Below are 18,021 nucleotides of genomic sequence, written 5' to 3'. Positions count from 1 at the left end.
CCCCAGCCTTGGACTACATGCTTCAGGGTTCTGTTATGTGAGAGAGAAATAAATCACCTTGCTTACATCACTGTTGTTTCTGGCTTATGTCTCTTGCAGTTGAATACGGTTTCTGCTTCCAGAATTCTTGCTATGTGAGATAATAAACGTCCTTTGTGGCAAGCTATATTACTGTTCACCAATATCCAGTTCCCTCCCTATAAGAAGGTTGTAGTTTCCTGCTCTCTTGAACGCAACTGTAGCCATGTGATTTCCTTTGGCCAATGAAATCTGAGCAGAAATAATAAGTGTCCCTTCCCGGCAGAGGCTACAAGAGTCAGTATGTGTTTCATCTTATTTTCTTTTCTTTCTGTCAGTGATAAGCAGGAATATTTCTGTAATAGCTTCTCCATCATCTTAGGTCACATCATAGCTCTTGGCTGACCCATGATGGACATGCAGTGTGAGTGAGAAACAAATCTTTGTTGTTGTAAGCCACTGAGATTTTATTGTTTATTACTGTCATATTTAAGCAAAAATGGGCTGGCTTGATACAGGGAATTAGGGACTGACAAGCTCTTTGACAAGGCTAGTGGAAAAGAAAAGAAAAGAAAAAAAAGAAAAGAAAAGAAAAGAAAAAAGGCTAGTGGAAGGGGCTCTAGGTTAAGACTTTGCAAATGATTCCCAGAACATGACTGTAAGGAGAAACTCATTCCTCCTCCTGTGCATTTCTCCTTTACCCTCACACTACTGCCACACTCACAACACTTTTGATTCCAGATGTGGGGGTTTTTTTTCCCGCACCAAGCAGTTCTCTGTGACACCAGCTGGATGTCCTACAGTTCAATTCAATTCTGACACTAACCAGAATTAGTGCAGACACCACAGGTTAAGGGCTCAGTCCCACAAGACTGCCCCCCACTTCAGATGCCAATCACTAGCAGGGCCCCAGGTTACCCACAACTTGTGTCCAACTTGGTTACCATTGGAGGTTCCCAGGACTCCCCCCAAACCTTGGATTCGATTGTTTCCCAGAATAGCTCACAGGGCTCAGGGAAACACTTACATTGACCAGTTTATCATATAATAAAGGATGTGATAAAGGATACAGATGAACAGCCAGATGAAGAAGTTCATAAGGCAAGATCTGGAAGGGTCCTGAGCACAGGAGCCTCTGTCCCCTGGAGTTGGGGTGTATCACCCTCCTGGTATGTAGATGCGTTCACCAACCTGGAATTTCTCTGAACCCCATAATTTTGGGATTTTTATAGAGGTTTTTTCATCGTGTAGGCATGGTCAACCATTAACTCAATTTCCAGCCCCTCTCTCCTTCCTGGAAGGTAAGGAGTGGGGCTGAAAGTTCCAAGCTTCTAACCGTGGCTTGGTCTTTCTGGTGACCAGCCCCCATCCAGGAGCCCACCAGGCATTGCTTCATTGGAACAAAAGACACTCTTATCAGCCAGGAAATTCCAAGGGATTTAGGAGCTCCACATCAGGAACTGGGATCAGAGACCAAATATTAGAATGAAAGATGCTCCTAATGTAATTTCCTATCACTTAGGAAATTACAAGGGTTTTAGGAGCTGTGTGCCAGGAACTGGGAGCAAAACCAAATATATATATATATATATTTTTTTTTTTTTTTTTTTTCTCATTTCACAATGACCAAACTGACCCACCTGGGGAGCTTCTCCCTCCACCCCAATCAAGAGGATCCATTGTACATGGCATCTTCAGAATCTTGTAGCTCTATCTCTGATCCAGGACCTGGAAGTCATCACAGCCCAGGACATAACTGCCCTTTTGTTTTCCATTTTGTTGTGTTTTGTGTTGAGGTATAATTCACATGTAATAAAGTACACAAATCTTAAGTGTACAGTTTAGCCAGTTCTGACCAATATATACATTCAATTAATCTGCATCACTGTCAGGGTACAGAACATTTCAATCCTTCAAGAAAGTTCCCTCATGTCCCTTCTCCATCAACCTCTTGCTCTCATAGTGAAGGCAACATAATAGTAGTAGAGGCAACTATTATCCTGACTTCTATCACCATCAATTAGTTTTGCTTATTCCAGAATTTCATATAAGTGGAATTATACAGTGTGTACTCTCTTGTACCTGGCTCCTTTCACTCGGGATAATGCTTTTGAGATTCATTCATGTTGTCGTGTGTACCAGCAATTCTTCTTTTTATTGCTGAGTAGTGTTCCATCGCACAAGTATGCCACAGTTTGTATCCACTCACCTATGCTGATGGATATTTAGATCGTTTCCTGTTCTTCGCTATTACAAATACTGCTGCTATAAACACTGGTGTAGTACAAGTCTTTTCTGGACATCTGGTTTCCTTTCTCTTGGATAGATATTTAAGAATTGAACTGCTGGATCATATGCTAAGTGTACATTTACTTTTTAAAAGAATTGATACCTTTCTAAAGTGACTGTACTGATTTACACTCCAATTTACAGCAATGTATGAAGGTTCCACTTGCTCCACATCCTCTGCAGCATTTGGTATTGTTAGTCTTTCTAATTTTAGCCATTCTGTGCGTGGTGGTGTCTCATTCTCGTTTTCATTTACTTTTTGCTCGTAACGAGTGACGTTGAGCATCTTTTCATGTGTTTATTGGCCATTTAGATATCCTTCGTGTGTGTGTGCATAACTGCCTCTCAATGCCCACGAAGCTAGCGACTGGACACTGGAACGGCGCGGTCCCAAACGCATCACCTTGGCAACCCTACTTGTCAGCAGAAAACAGCCAGTTGAGCAGAAAGATGATCTCTCTGGCTTTCCAGTTTCCTACGAGGGCCTCTAATTAGCAGAGCTGAATCCGCATCCAGAACTCCACATCAAGGGCATCTTTGAAAAACAGTATCAGCTTTTTCATCTCTACCCCATGGGAAGATGGAACGAGGGGGGAGTGGACTCCCAGCACCAGTTCCCCAGTTATGATGAAGTGGGTCAGTACTGCCCTAGTTCTGCCCTGGAGGCTGTCAGGCATGCTCGTGGGCTGGTGACTCCTCAAGTTCAGGCTGTGCTCCAGGGGTGGCATGGGAAATGGTTTTAGGCCCCAAACAATATTAACTCACATTGAATTGCATCACGAGAGTAAATTGCTTTTTGAATATCTTTTAATCCATCAAATGATATGAGGGAGAAAAACTCTGTTTAGTCAAGAGATGGCTGGCTTTCGTGCTCAGCTCCTGGAAGGTAATCTCTAAGCCCCTGGAATGTCCTGCCTGAAAAGAGTATCTTTCTTTACCTGGGGGACTTGGGCCAGCCTAGATAGTTTTCAACAATGGGATTGATGGTAGGGCCTTTGGGTCGCAGGTATCAGCCCCAGAGGGGCTGGAAATTAAGGTGACCACGTGGGTGGTCAGTCGTGTCTTTGTGACTGAGCTCCAATAAAAACTTTGGACACCAAAGCTTGTGGGAGCTGCCCTGGTTGGCAGTACTCCATGTGTACTGTCACACATTGTTGCCAGAAGTCAGCACCGTCCACAGCTCCACTAGGAGAGGACAACTGGGGGTTTCATGTCTGGAACACTCCTGGACTCTGCCCTATGTGTCTCTTTCCTTGGCTAATTCTAATCTGGTTCCCTTCACTGTAGGGAACTGTAAAACACTGTATTTCACTGTAATAAACCATAACTGTGAGAATAATGACTTTCAGTGAGTTCTGTGAGTCCTTTTAGTGAATTATCGGACCCAAGGGTGGTCTTGGGCACACTCAGGCTTATAGTTGGCATCAGAAGCGAGGGTGGTCTTGGGCCTCCCAAACTCTGCAGTGTCTTTGGGTAGTAAGGAAACAATCACAGCCCTGACACCTGATGCTCTCCTCCAACAGAGCAGACTCTGGCCTCCAGCTCAGAGCCCTCAGCCAGCAACTCAGTAGCCAGCTCGAATGCAGTATGTCTTTCTCCTTGTTTGTCTTCATTGGATTTATCTTTATGGCTATCTTCTATCTATATCAAGCAGTACTAGGTCTCCACGTATGAGTGTGCCTTTTAAAAAAATGTATTTAAGTTAAAAAGGGAGCTGATTTTTTAAAAAGTGAATAATAATAGTACAGGCAGGATGAAAATACAGCAAAAATTGTGAAGAGCATGTGTGATGATTGAAGTTTGGGAAATGCTAGAGACATCTTCCACATACTCCTGTGGCCATCCAGCCAGGGGACAAATGTGGCTGCCAGCACTTCCTGTTCTGAGAAAGAACCTTAGTTCCTTCGCTGTGACAACCTATATGCTCCCTCTCCCCAGGGTTTTTCAATATTTTTAAAAAGTGACCTGCAGTATGAAATCTGTTTTATACCATCATCATTAGGTTGAGCCACATGATGCATTACGTGCATCATTAGGTTGAGCCACATGAAATTGTTTTTACAGGTCAAAAAAATTTGAATAGTGACAATTTCATATTTAATTTATATTTCAATTTAATAGATATAACACATTACACATGAATATATACATATATGATAATATAATGATATATTATATGATATATATATGAATGTAATATGATATATATTATATGAATGCTATATATAATGATATATGATAATTATAATATGCTATATATAATGATATATTATATGATAATGTAATATATGATATATATATATGAATGCTATTCCCTCCTGATTGGTTAGGTATCTGTTCTGATTAGTAGGTGTGGGGCGCTAATCAAAAAATATTTTTAGTATCCCCCCATATGTATATTATATATATATCATGTATGATATATATCACATAGATAGTATACATATATTATACATAACATGTCACATACAGACATATACAATATATTGCATAAAATATATGTGTTTGTTTCATTGAATTTATCTTTTTGGCTATCTTCTACTTATATGAAGCAGTACTGGTTTTCCATATATCATTGTGCCTTTTTTGGGGGGTTTTTTTTGGCCACGCCGTGCAGCATGCAGGATCTTAGTTCCCTAGGCCAGGGATCTAACCTGTGCCCCCTGCAGTGGAAGTGTGGAGTCTTAACCACTGGACCGTCAGGGAAGGCCCCCTCACTGTGCCTTTTAAAATATATTTATTTAAGTTAAAAAGGGAGTTCTTCTCTTAAAAAATGAATAATAATACAGGTGGGATAAAAATGTGGCAAAAAATTGAGAAAAGAATCTATCTACAATGTCATATTATTTGTGATATATTCTGATATTTTCTTTTCTATTTTATTACTTCTTTTTCTTTTTTTTTTTTAATGCTACTCACAGCCCACTAAACTGATTTTGTAACCCCGGGAACAGGCTATGACCTGAAGTTTGTGAAACATTGTTATGCAACCGCCTTGAACAGGACCTTGTCTCTTGGCTTTGGCATGATGACCCTTGACCATGAGCAGAGGTCCCCACCCCAGGCCCTGCACTTCAGAGGGCCTGCTCCCACCTCATCTGGTTGAGTCCCTCCCCAGGGGCTGCAGAACCTAAGGGCTTTCAGGAAGTGCCCACAGGAGCCTGTGCCCCTTCTCAACCATGCTCTGGGTCCCCAGGACCCTGGAATTCCCCACCCAAACTACTCTGAGCCCACTCCAGGGCCTGCGAGGCTTTCTTTGTGGGCACAGCCCTAAAACCAAGAGGCAACCAGGGGTGTGGATGGACCTTGGATGTGCAGGGCGGGGTGTCCACACTCACGTGCTGAAGGGACCCAGAGTGGGAAAAAAGCGGGTCACCGTGGGCCTGGGCCCTCCATTTGTGTTTGCCCAGTTACCAGCGCTGCCTCTCAATGTCAGGGGTGAGCTGGCCCTGGACACCAGGCTCTGCACAAGGACCAGGCCAGGGGTCTCAATCTGCCATGGGTGGAATCCAACATTGACCCTCTCATTGGCCAGATCCCCCTGTGGCCCGCCCCTGCCCCCATCCTCCCCACCTCACCCAGGCTGGCTTCGTTCACTGTGGCCCCCAGCTTGGCTTTGGAGTCTGTGACTCCCTCACTTTACTCCTGGGGGCCCTGCCCCAGCCCCTGCTGCTTTCTTCCACTCCCCGGTCAGGAATGATCAGAGACCATGGGGCAAAGACCACAGTGCTTTACTTCTTGTCGGAACAGAATGGATAAATGGGGAGCCAGTCAGCCTTCAGGGAGGGCAGGGCTGGGAGAGTAGGGGGCTCAGGCCACCAGTCCCGGCTCTGGCTCCATCCACGTCCTACCTCTCAGGCTGGGCTTTGCTGACTAGTCTGTAGGTCCTTCGAGGGGAGGGAGGAGGCCAGGCACGGTGAGCCAGAGGGGGGCAGTCTCGGGGTGCCCATCGGGTCATCAGCCCCCACTTCCGATGGACTCATCTGTCATGACTCCGGCATAACCGGGGCAACTGCCTACACTTGCCACCTGTAGGTGAAGGAAATGGTTCAGTCACGAGTTGGAACAATATTGATTATTGTGATCTGGGTGCTGGAGGACAAGCCTCCCCTTGGGAGGCTCCAAGGCAACTCTGAGCAAGTGACAAGAAACTGACGGGGGAAGAGCTGGTGCAAGGGTCCGCAGGGGGGACCTCCCCCCACCCCTACACAGAGGAGCCCTAGCTTGTGTGTCATTCGTGTGTTCAGCAAACATTTATTGTGCATCTACTCTGTGCCAGGCAGTGATCTAGGCACTGGGCACACAGTTGGGAGAAAGAATGGATAAAATCCCTGCCCTAGTAGATCTTTCTAGTGGGGGAGACCGACAATGAGAAAAAGAACTAAGTCAAGTGCACATACAGTGATGTGTCAGACAGTGATGCATGCTATGAAGAAAAATAAAACAAGGAAGGATGCAGGGAGACCCAGGAGCTGAGGGCATCCTCATGGCAGTGACTGGAGGGGCCTCAATGAGGAGGTGAGGGGGGAGCCACATGGACATCTGGAGGAAGGGTGTTCCAGGCATAAGGAACAGTCAGTGCAAAGGCCCTGAGGCAGAAGTAGACAGGTGGGATTAAGGGAGAGAAGGAAGAACAGGGGGCTGGGCCAAAGCAAATGAGGGGGATCTTAGAAAACAAAGGGGACTTCAGAAAACAGCCCTCTCCCATCTCCTGGCTGCCACCCTTGCTTACACCTCCTTGTCCCTCTGGACTCACCTCCTACCCTTCTCCCGCTCACACTGCCCCAGCCACCCTGGCCTCTTCCCGTGGTTATTGCAACACGCTAAGCTCATTCCTGCGTCTGGGGCTTTGCACTTGCTGCTCCCTCTACCTGTTTTTTAAAATCATCTTTCTTATCAGAATCCATTCTGATTTTACCTCTTTAGAGGGAGTGCCTCTCCCCATCCTTCCCAATCCATCTTTATTTTCCTCCTGGTAATTCTCTTTTTCTGTATCTCTGCTCCACTCTGCTCATTAATGTGTTGAGCTGTTTATTGTCATCCCCCCACCAGCTGTGAGTTCTCCCCGAGGGTGGGGACCAGGGCCCCCAGCATCACAGCACAGGCTAGGCACAGAGTAGGTGCTCACAAACATCACTGGAAGAGTTTATGGCCCCGGAGCTGACATTTAGGCTCTGTCCTCACACAGACCTGGGCCCAGTCACTCCCTGATGTTTATGTGCTGTGTGACCTTGGACAGACTTCTCAGCTCTCTGAGCCTCACTTTTCCCGCAGGGGAGAGAACAGGGTCTGGCACTAAGTCAGGATCTATAAGCACAAGTTGAACAACTGAGGCAACAGTGCTTGACTCCCTGATTCAACAGGATCTGACACGCATCAGCGATCTCTTTTTAATTCTATCAGTGTTCCGTCTCCCACCTTAAGGCAAAAAGCTGAGGCTGTGCCCATTTTCCTGATGAGGAAGTTGGACAAGAGAGGTCACTCATAAAACTTGGCTTGGGTTGTACAGCTTAACTGAGAGCTTGCAAACCGGTTGCCCGCGTGTTTTACTTAATCTGTAACATTTTTTAAACTTTTTAAAAAATTAGTTTCTCCACTTGTTAATCTCCCTTTGCCCCCCTTCCTGGCTCAACACTGGGCCCTGGGAGGCTGACTTGAGAGGCCGCAGCCCCCAGGCCCTGGAGGGAGAGAGGAGGGCAGGAGGAGAGAGAGGCTGAGGTATCTGATCCCCTCGACCCCTGCCCTGCTCCCTCCCGGTGGGCTTACCAGGAGGCATGGCTGGAAACCTCTCTCTGAAGCCACAGTTCCTGCCTGGGGCCCCCTCCTCCACTTCCATCTCTCATCAGGCCCTGGCGCAGCCATTACCTCTGCTCACTCATGCAGCCCGGGGCCATCAAAGCTTCCCGCTATTGCTAATCCTGGGGAGCTGCACCATCGCATTGCCCTGCCACCGCCATGTGAACAAGCGCAGGCTAGCCTGCTGGAGGAGAAGACCACCAGGTGAAGAACTGAGGTGCCCATAGAAGCAGAGCTCCCTGCTGACCCGCGGCTGACCTCAGACGCGTGAATAAATCCAGCTGCAACCAGAAGAACCGTCCAGCTGAGCCCAGCCTAAGTTTCCAAATTGCAGAATTGAGAACTCAGTAAATGGTTATCATCTTAAGCCACTGAACTCTGGGGAGGTTTATATGGATATGCTTCCTTTAAAACAACCTTGCTCAGGGGCCTTCAAGAACCTACCCTCCGTCAGAGTCCAAGCCAAGGCCTCCTCCCTCCCAGTCCTGATGCCCCTCCCGCCCAACCCCCCTTCTCACTGGTGAGGATGACGATGCCGGTGATGAACAGCACGGCTGCCACCAACAGCCCCCGTTTCCGGAGGGTGTCCTCGTCTGCAGAGAGAGAAATGGAGGCGTGTGGCGAGAGGGGCCTGCACCCTCCTCTCCCCACAGCCTCCCATGGGTAACTTACCATAGGAGAAGGGGTCGTCCTCGCTTGAACCTGGAGGGGACAGAAGGGAGCAAAGGTTTGTGGAGTGAATCGGTGAGTGAGAGTCAGAGTCAGAGAGGAGACACCTGGGTCTCAGCCTTGGTGCACTTAGAGCAAAACTGAAGTCCTTACTCAGCACACAGTCTGGTTCCCATCACCTCTAACCGTTTCTCCTCACTTGCCCCCCTCACTCACTGTGCTCCACCCCCTCCCCCCCCCCGTTGGTGACCATGCAGACCCTTTCTCACCCCAGGGCCTTTGCACTGGCTGCTCCTGCTGCCTGAAGCTCCCTTCCCCAGATGTCCACATGGCTCCCCCTCAGCTCCTTCTCAGTGAGGTCTCCCTGGTCCTTTACAGAAAATACTCTCCAGTCATTCTCTCACCCTAACCCTGCTTCGTTTTTCTTTTGTTTCCTTTTTTTCTTCATTTTTCTTGATAGCTGCTTAAAACCACCTGATATATAGTTATTATGATTCTTATTTATTGTCTCTCTCCCCATGAAAACGTTTCCTTCATTAGGGAAGAGATTTTCGTCTGTCTCATTCACTGCTGTAGCCCTGGCACCTAGAGCAGTGCCCAGCACACAGTAAATGCTCAATGAATATTGCTTGAATGAATGAATGAACTCTCTATATGACCCGTAGGTGTATCATTTCCATCTGTTCACTGGGGTTGGCTGGACAGGAAGTGGAAGATAAGACCGGGAGGGGAAGAATCAAGGTGCCCCTACAAACCGAGCTCCCTGCTGACCCCAACCTGATCTCCAATGCACAAGTAAGTCCAGCTGAGACCAGAGAAGCACCCAGCCACGCCCAGACTAAACTTCTAAACTGCAGACTTGAGAGCTACATAAATGGTTGTCATTTTTTTTGTTTGTTTTGGTTGTGTCGGGTCTTAGTTGCGCCACGTGGGATCTTCATTGTGGCATGCAGGCTCTTTTAGTTGTGGCATGCGGGAACTAGTTCTCTCAGGGATTGAACCGGGCCCCCTGCGTTGGGAGCGCGAAGTCTTAACCCCTGGCCCACCAGGCAAGTCCCTAAATGACTGTCATCATCAGCCATTGGGTTTTTGGGTCGTTGGCATTGCAGCACTCACTTATGCATTCATTCATCTATTCAGACATTTATTGTGTGCCTACCCTGTACCCACCCACAAGAACACCAGCCCTGAGTCAGGTATTCGCCCGACACCTGTTTACTGAGCACTATTCCAGGCTGGGCAGTACTGAGGCGCTAGAAACACACAGTGAGTGGGAAATAGCCTGTGTCCAGTCCGGGAAGGGAGTTACTGACCAGTCTGCTTGAGGGCGGGGTCCGTCCTGACGTTTTTACGTGGGAGTCGGGTCTTGGGGCGCGTGGGGCCTTGAGTGGGATCAGCAGAGAGAGAGGCCAGAAGATGGTGGAGGGCAGGAGTGAGCCGTGGAGGGAAACAAGAGACAACTGAACATCTGCGTCCGGGAGAAGCCCCTCTGCCACGCCTACCTTCAGGGCGCAGGGCGGGTATCCCCGCCTCCCACCCACACAGGCAGCCAGGAGTGGCAGGTATGGAAATACTGCGATAAGCCTGCACCCCCTGATTAGGACCAACGGCTCCGACTCCCGAGGAGCCCCTGGCTCCTCTCCTAGGACCTCCCGGACCACCCCGTGATCATGAATAAAGGGTCACATCTGTCAGAGCCACACAGGGGCCTCCAGAACCCTGACCCAGTTACAGAGCCTGGAGATACTTGTTAGAAAATATGTTGACTTTCACCTCTCCTCCCAGACCAAAAACACCAGAGGGTTCCTCTCTTTTAAAAAAAAAAAAAATCAATACCCAAGGAAAGACCTGCCCCTCTGGCACTGAGAAATGTCCTCAGTCATCCCTGACTGATGCCCCAGTGTGAAGCCAGCAAGCAGAGAAGCTGCCTCATGAACTGGCTCCCCAGGTGGGCCTCAGCGCCTCGCTTCCTAAATACGAGCCGACAGCCAAGGACTACGAGATGTTCAGGAAACCTTTTTCCAGGAAAAGGGATAAGCCAGATCAAGGGTAAAGATGGAGGGACCACAGGAAATGTAATAAAAGGACAGCCTCAGTGGTACGTGGTGCTCATGCCCCCCCACCCCGCCCTCACCCCGGCTACCCCGGTGTGAGGGAACCTGGGCTCAAATTCTCGTTCTGCCACTTTGCACTGTGTGGCCTAGGGCCAGGCAAGTAACCTCTCTGGGCCTCAGTTCCCTTCCCTGTAAAATGGGGTACCGACAGCTCCTACCACATAGGGTGGTTGTCAGCAGTGAACGAGTGACCACGTGAAAGCTTAGCACAGTGTCCCGCATGGAGCAAACCCTCAGCACATTGTTGCTATTGTCTACTTGGCTCTCACTCCTCCCTTCTTCTGGCAACAGTCCCCTTTCTTTGGGGGAAATGTTCCTGCTTCCCCAGACCTTCTGGGTCTCCTATTGTAACCCAGCCACAAAGGGGAGCATGTGACCCAGTCTCACCTTTCCCTACCTTTCAAATTCCAAGTAGGGCTTTTGAGTGGACGCTAGGTGACGGAAGTTCTGAGCTGGCCATTTCCTTGCCAGGTGGAAAACAAGCTCCAGTGCAAGAGAGACAAAGATGAAGAAGGGACAGAGGCTCTGGGGGCGCTGGGCTCAGCAGTGCCTTTTACCACCTGACTCCTTGACCCCCCTCGGCCCAGTTGAATTTCCATCACGTATAACCAGGAACGTGGAATACCACATAGGGTAACCCAGGTCAGCAAGGACTCAGAGTAAGTGAATCCGGAGACGTGAAGATGTTTTCTCATTTGGAAAATGTGGAAACTGCTGCTACACCCCCAAACCCCACTGTTGTACAAAATAAAAAAAGCTCCCTTCCCCAAGACACCGTATTTCCATCTGTTGTAAAATTGTTTTAATAGACAGATTCTTTCAGAATGAGATGCTTTACTGCCATCACTGGGAAGTTGTAACAATGATAAAAAATCTACAAGGAGAATGGTGTGGCCTTCTAGGTAGTGCTCTTGTGCAGTGCCCAGTCTGAGCAACCGTGCATGCAACTCAGCCTGAGAGTGGCCTAATCTATAGTACTTTCCAGTGGGGGCTGCCTCTCACATATGGATCCTCACACAGGCATTAGAGACGCCCTGCTACCTTTATTTCCGCTCATCCCCCTTTCCCACGCCTCTGGTAACATTAACTCACTTGTCCTGAGGGGAGCCACCTCTCCCCTGACTCTTAGTCTATGCAGATCAGACATGGGGCACAGACTCAGGCCTGACCAGTCAGAGCTGTTCATCTCCCAGGCTCCCATTGGTCAGACATGGGCACATAACCCCAGCTGGGCCAATGAGAGTCAACTCTAGGCCTTTCAGCTAGAGATGCACTCTAGCTGCTGAGTTTGTAGCCTAAACTCAGAGCTACGGGACCACCTTTGTCACTAAGAGGGGAAAAGCCGCTTGAGAATGAAGACGACAGAGCTGAGAGAGGAAGCAAGTCAGTCGTGATGACAGAGCTTGAGCTCTTTGACCCAGCTGTGCCTGGAATTGGTGCCTCTGTACTTTACAGAGCGTATATCGCTAATACATCTTTTTTCTTATTTTTTCCAGTTGGGTTTTCTGAGTTTTGCAACTGAACAGCTCCTGCTCTAACATTAAGAAGATCTACACCAAGGGAAACACCTACAGGTACATTTCCCGCACCAGCCCTTCGAAGGGATCTGAATAAAGAGGGTTCCTGAGTCTACCAAGTGTGGAAAACGCTGCAAACTAGATGCTCCCTCTTGGGATGCCTGCTACAGACAAGCTTTATTACGACTCCGAGAAGTCCCGCCAGATAGAAACGTGTTTAACTTTAACTCAGAGTTTCCCAAATACCTTTGACCGCAAACCGAGAAAAATTTTTTGAAAAATGTATTAATTCCCCAAACGGGTGCTCTGAGAAATGTACTCAGGGAAATGCCGACCTAGATGGAGAATTAAACACAACTCATACGTTGCTGTTCTAGTCCCAGGCTCTACCTTGCGTCCAGCTCTTGTCTGTCCCCGGACCTGTTGTTAGAAGCACATCCATTTCCGTCGGTTGCTGGGTGTGGATCTCCATCTGGTTTGGGGTTGCTTCTACTCAGGTCGGAAGAGAAAGGAGGGGCGGGTGAGAAAGAAGCGAATCAGGGACCTGCAGAAAACAGCAAGGGGCCCTCTCCCCTCCTCAAGTTGGCAAAAATCAAAGACATCCATGTACAAGCGCTGCTGTGGGCGTGAGACAGGGGGACTCTCTCACACGCCACTGGTGGTGGGGCAAATCAGTGTGCCTTTGCCCCACCGTGTCGTGGGTAAACTTTAGAGCCAGGTTCCTGGACCCTCATCCTAGCCGTGTCACTGGCTTTCGGTGACACCTTGGGTGAGTTACTCTGAGCCTCCTGTAAAGTGAAGATAATGCTCATTTCTACCTCACAGGGTTTGTGTGAGGATTGAATGAGTGAATGCGGGTGAAATATTTAGAACCATGACCGGCACTTAATTTCTGCCATAAGTGCTCAAGGAGGAGGGGACAGCCTTGCTCATTGCGGCACTGCGAGCAATGGGAAGAACTGGAAGCAACCAAGATGCTCATCGAGATGGGCATGGCTTCATCAGCTGTCACCGGCACCCTGCAGAATGCCACGCAGTGAAAAAGACCAACACGGATGCTTCTATAGGACTGTGGGAAGAGCTTCCAAACACATTATTGCATGGGGGAAGAAAGCAAGTTGCTGAACAACAGTCATACAATATCCTTAAGCTCCCACAACGACACCTCCCAATTAGTATATTTTCCCCAGGTAATACACATGTGATACAGTATCACTGGGGAACTACTCCCAATATAACACTAACGGTGGGGACCTCTCAGAGAGGGAGGAGAGAATGAGAATGGGGAGTGGATGAAGGGATTTCATCTTGCCTGCAATATTCTTTTTATTTCCAAGGAGAACGTGTCTACGTACCACTAAACATTAATGGACAAAATTGGTGAACACTTTTTGAATGATGTTATACTCCAAGGAAGAGTTAAGAAATGATTTGAAAATTCAAAAAGGGAAAAAGATAAAGAGATAAAAGGAAGAAAATGAAGGGGTTGGCATACAGGGAGTTTCTGGGGTGTCTGCAAAGCTCTATTCCTTGACCTGGGTGATGGTTACATGGGTTCAACTTAGAGTCATTTAAGTTGTACACTTACGGTTTTTATATTTTTCTATAGGCATGTTATTTTTCATGATTTCAAACAATTTTTACAAGAAGTGAATGGAGTTAGCTGGCTGCCCCACGACAAAGTAAACCAGGGGATTCAGCATTGGGGGACTGAAATGGGTAATCAAGGACTCAGGGTGTCAGAGGAAGAGGGGCAACAATGTCTGTCCCAGGCCCACCTCCCCACCCTCTGCCCCTGCCCAACTCATTACCAGCCTGCAGGGTTGAAGTCTGAGGAGTGGGCTGGAGTTCTGGGTGGACGGTGTCTGGAGTCCGGAAACAGGAAGAGAAAAGAGAGAAGATGCAGAGAAGGTGCATGGATGGAGGTACAGGGGGATTTCCATAGCAACCCAAATTTGATGTCATGGAAACGAATTAATCCAGCCATTTGCTAACTGCCCAAATGGGATGCCAGTATCTCCCTGGCCTCAGGCCCTCCCCTCCCACAGATGCCTTTTCCCCTACTCAGCACCCACCCGCCTCTGGTAAGAGCCCCCGGAACTTCCTTTGGGGAAACATCCTTCCCTGACTCTCAGTCCACTTGGTTCAATGGGCCTGGCACCAGCCCCGCTGGAAGTTAAACACGAGACCCGGGTCTGGCCAATCAGTTTTCTATGCCTGTGGCCACAATGATCAGCTCATAGGTGGGGGTGTGACCTGAGCCTGGTCAATGACACTCAGTTCTGGGACATTTGCTGGATTGGGGAAAGGGAAATTCTCTTTCCTCTGGATTCTTAGCAGGTAGGATAGAAGCTCCGGGTCTCTATGGGCCATCTTGGCTCCATAAAAGGAGAATCTGCCTGAAAATGAAGCCGTCACAGAGAAAACAGAACCAGGAAATGGAGACAGGTTCCTCATAGCATAATCTGAGCCTAGGTGGAGCCATGCCTGAAGGTCTATTCCTGGACTTTTCAGTTACACAAATCCAAAAAATCCCATTTGGTCCAAGTTTGAGATTTTTGTTGCCATTGTTATTTGCAATGACAGGATCTTGACAGACCTGTCCCTCTTTCCTCACCTGGGGCTGGAGTCAGGGCATGAACGTTCTCAGTGACTGGGTCTGCTAGAGTAATGGATGTGGCCTCCTCCAATGTCTGTCCTGGGAAATGAAGGATGAGAAGTCAGGGAGGAGCCTCTGGTCCCCCTTCTCTCACCGATACCCCCACCCTGCCCTCCCTCCCGAAACCTTGAGGGATAACCAGGAAGTCCTGTCTGCTGGTGGAGCAGCAGACAGACGTGTGATTGATCAGCTTTGGTGGAAGTGTTTTAAGAAGTGCTAATGCCCCAGCACCTTACCTGCAGCTGCCTCTCCCTGCCCATCCTTGTGGGATGAGAGAGGCAGTTTAGCCTAAGAGCCCAGGTGCTAGACTCAGCCAGGGCCCTGATCTCAAAATCTGTTCCCAATAACTTCCTTGCTGTGTGTCCTGGAGCAAGTGAAACCCCTCTCTGAGTCTCGGCTGCCTCACCTGCAAAGTGGGGATAAAACTTGAATCTACTTCTCAGGACTGTAGAGAGGGTGAAATGAGATGGAGGTGGGAGTGGTCTCCCCCACTGCTCAACATGCAGTCAGTGCTGGATAGAGCTGCTGCCCCCCACCCTGGCCCAGCCTCCATCCTCTCCTTCCTGGACCATCACACAGCCTCCTCCCTGGTCTCCCTGCTCCCATCCCGCCCCCTACAGTCTGCTCCCCACACACAGCCAGAGGGAACCTGTGAACCCCTGAGTCAGATCGGGGCCCTCCTGGCTCAGAGCCCTCCTCTGGCTGCATCTCACTCCTAGTAAGAGCCAAAGTCCTCACCTGGCCCATAAGTCCCCCCTCCACCCAGTCCCCTGTCACCTCCCTGACCTCTCCTCTTACCACCCTGCCCCTTCCCACCCTAACCCTAACCCGAACCCTAACCCGAACCCTGGCCTGCCTGCTGTCACTCACACTCTCCAGACAGCGCTCGTTCCTTGCATACCTACTTGGCTTGTCCCCTCCTCTCCTTCAAGTGTCTGCCCAAATGTCACCTTCTGGTGAGGTCTTACCTGATCACCCTATTTAAACAATCCTCATTTCTCTCCTCTGTTTTTCTCTATAGCACTTTTCACCTTCTAGCATACTATATAATTTACTGATGTGTCAGTTACTGTGTGTCTTTCCAACTAGAATGTGAGCTCCTGTTTTATGCAATTGCTGTTTCCCCAGTGCCTAGAATAGGATCTGCTCAGTGAACACTTGTTGAATGACTGAATGAACACAGGAAAACCATTTTATCAAAGAGAAATGGGGCAGCTTCAGTGCAGAGTTTGCTCTGGGTTCCAGGGTTGTAGCCCAGCCCCTCCACTCACTAGCCTCTGGCACAGGGCACTTTCCTTCACTGAGCCTCAGTTTCCTCATCTGCAAAATGGTCACGACAACAGCATCATAGAGTAGAGCTGAAGCTGAAACAAGCACCTGTCATGTAGAAAGCACCTGCAAGGCCCACCACAGGTACTGCCTTCAGAAAACACTTCTCAGGCAAGGGTGAGACATCTCCAGCTCCTGGACTGGCCCCAGCTCACCCTTTTCCCTAATCATATATCACCCAGGGATCCAAGGGAGCTGCTCTGCTGTGAGTCCGGTGTTCCTGGCTGCCAAGTAGGAAACCGACACCCATCTCCCCGCCAAATCAAACTCCGTGAGTCCTTCTTGGAGATGAAACAGAGGATGCCCAGCAGGACAGGCCCTGGCCAGACGCGTTGGAAGCAGCCACCCAGGTCTGAGGTATCTAAACAGGGTGTAACCTTGGCCCCCTTATTGGGGCCCCCACTTCCTGGTGCCAGCTCAAGAGGGGACTGAGGACACAGGACAGAGCATCCAAATTCACCAGCCGCCCACCCAGCAACACATGCACTCGAAGTGGGGCTGGGGGCTCTGCAGCAGGGTGGAGTCAAGGGCTGGGCCTTACCTCTGGTGGGGAGAATCAGGCCAACGAAGACCAGGAGACACAGGCGACCACAGGGCGACATCTATAGAGCAAGCCAGAGCTGGGGTCAGCCATGATGTTAGTGAGGCAGGCCCAGGGCAACCCCTGGGGACCCTGCAGCCCCCTTCCTTACCCTGAGCAGGCACCTCTGGCTTCAAAGACCCCTGCCAGGGTCTTTGGCTGCAGGAAGGAGGGCCAGGGGGAGGGTCTCAGAAGTGGGGATCGCCAGCAGTCACTCCCTCTTTCCCTCTGCAGGTCCCCAAAGAAAACAAGAAGCATCAGACTAAACCAGGCTTCAAGCAGCAGCCACTGCACGGGGCTGAGGCAGAGGAGCACTCAAGCGCTAGCCAGGACCGACCCTGGAGGGCAAGGGGAGGGATCTGGGGCGCCGGAGTAGATCTGAGGACCTCGGTCCCTCCCTCCGGGGCAGTCCTCAGAGCAGAGGAGTCAGCTAGGAGGGGGAAAGAGGAAGAGTGAGTAATGCGCTCCTGATCTCAGAGGAAAAAGTGAGCTGGTGTTAGGGGCCTCCCTGCGGGGACAATAGAGCAGGATGCTGGGCAGATCTGGGAGGGTGAGAGGGATGGAGGCGAGCTGGGGAGACTGAGGCAGGAGGAGAGAAGCAGTGCCGAACCCGGTGGTACAGGAGAGCAGGAGGGACGGTGAGCATGAATGGGGGGGGCGGAGAGGCGCCCAGAAGATCGGTCTCTACCCACCTGAGCCCGGCCCCTGGGCAGAGGGGAGCGGATGGAGGAGGATGGAGGAGAGACTCACGTCAGAGCTGGGGGTCCCGAGCCGGCAGCCTCGTGCGGAGAGGGCAGCTGCAGTGGCTGAGTCCGGGCGGAGGGTGTGGCCAGGGGAGCGCTGGCGGGCGGGGACCGAGACGGGCTCAGTCATTTCCTCTTGGGTTTCCTGGCTTCAGAGCCCGGGGTGGGAGCAGGAGGGGGAGACGTTGAGGGCTATGGGGGGGCTGGGGTGAGAGGCTGGGCGGAGGCCTCCACCCACCCGGCCTAGGGGAAGGTGGGGGTGGGGAACAGCAGGGCAGGCAGGTCTGGGCGGGGTGGGGCTCCTGTG

At 49.9% G+C, this 18,021-nt stretch overlaps 1 protein-coding gene across 16 annotated transcripts; it reads right to left on the bottom strand.

Moving 5' to 3' along the window:
• Positions 1–6,022: 6,022 nt before the first annotated feature.
• FXYD5 (FXYD domain containing ion transport regulator 5) lies at positions 6,023–17,916 on the bottom strand. 16 transcript variants are annotated; one of them, XM_082369445.1, is made up of 10 exons: positions 17,722–17,846; positions 17,084–17,199; positions 16,933–16,993; positions 15,021–15,101; positions 14,215–14,268; positions 12,794–12,892; positions 10,086–10,154; positions 8,776–8,805; positions 8,622–8,696; positions 6,023–6,336 (listed from the first exon to the last, which is right to left on the bottom strand). In XM_082369445.1, exons 3-10 carry the CDS (start codon positions 16,991–16,993, stop codon positions 6,287–6,289), a joined length of 519 nt encoding a protein of 172 aa, XP_082225571.1. In that variant the 5' UTR covers positions 17,084–17,199; positions 17,722–17,846; the 3' UTR covers positions 6,023–6,286. The 16 variants fall into 16 exon arrangements, with proteins under 16 accessions (XP_082225571.1, XP_082225572.1, XP_082225575.1 ...); XM_082369446.1 differs by having other exon boundaries at positions 17,664–17,811; XM_082369449.1 differs by lacking the exon at positions 17,084–17,199 and having other exon boundaries at positions 17,722–17,878.
• Positions 17,917–18,021: the final 105 nt, after the last annotated feature.

This window comes from Balaenoptera borealis (assembly GCF_965194805.1).
Source record: "Balaenoptera borealis genome assembly, chromosome: 19".
Taxonomy (NCBI): Eukaryota; Metazoa; Chordata; class Mammalia; order Artiodactyla; family Balaenopteridae; genus Balaenoptera; species Balaenoptera borealis.
Note: the sequence above shows the minus strand (reverse complement) of the source record. Positions and strands in the feature narration are given on the sequence as shown.

What these genes read in the sequence shown, in the direction of transcription:
- FXYD5 (XM_082369441.1), bottom strand. Translation starts at nt 17,844, where the DNA reads ATGACTGAGCCCGTCTCGGTCCCCGCCCGCCAGCGCTCCCCTGGCCAC. An exon ending in AGACAAGAGCTGGACGCAAG is followed by an intron (nt 10,155 to 12,793) that starts GTAGAGCCTGGG and finishes ATCCCACTCAAG; the next exon opens with GCCCCACGCGCCCCAAGACC. An exon ending in CCCCGCCCTCAAGCAGACTG is followed by an intron (nt 8,806 to 10,085) that starts GTCAGTAACTCC and finishes TGTCCCCTCCAG; the next exon opens with GTTCAAGCGAGGACGACCCC.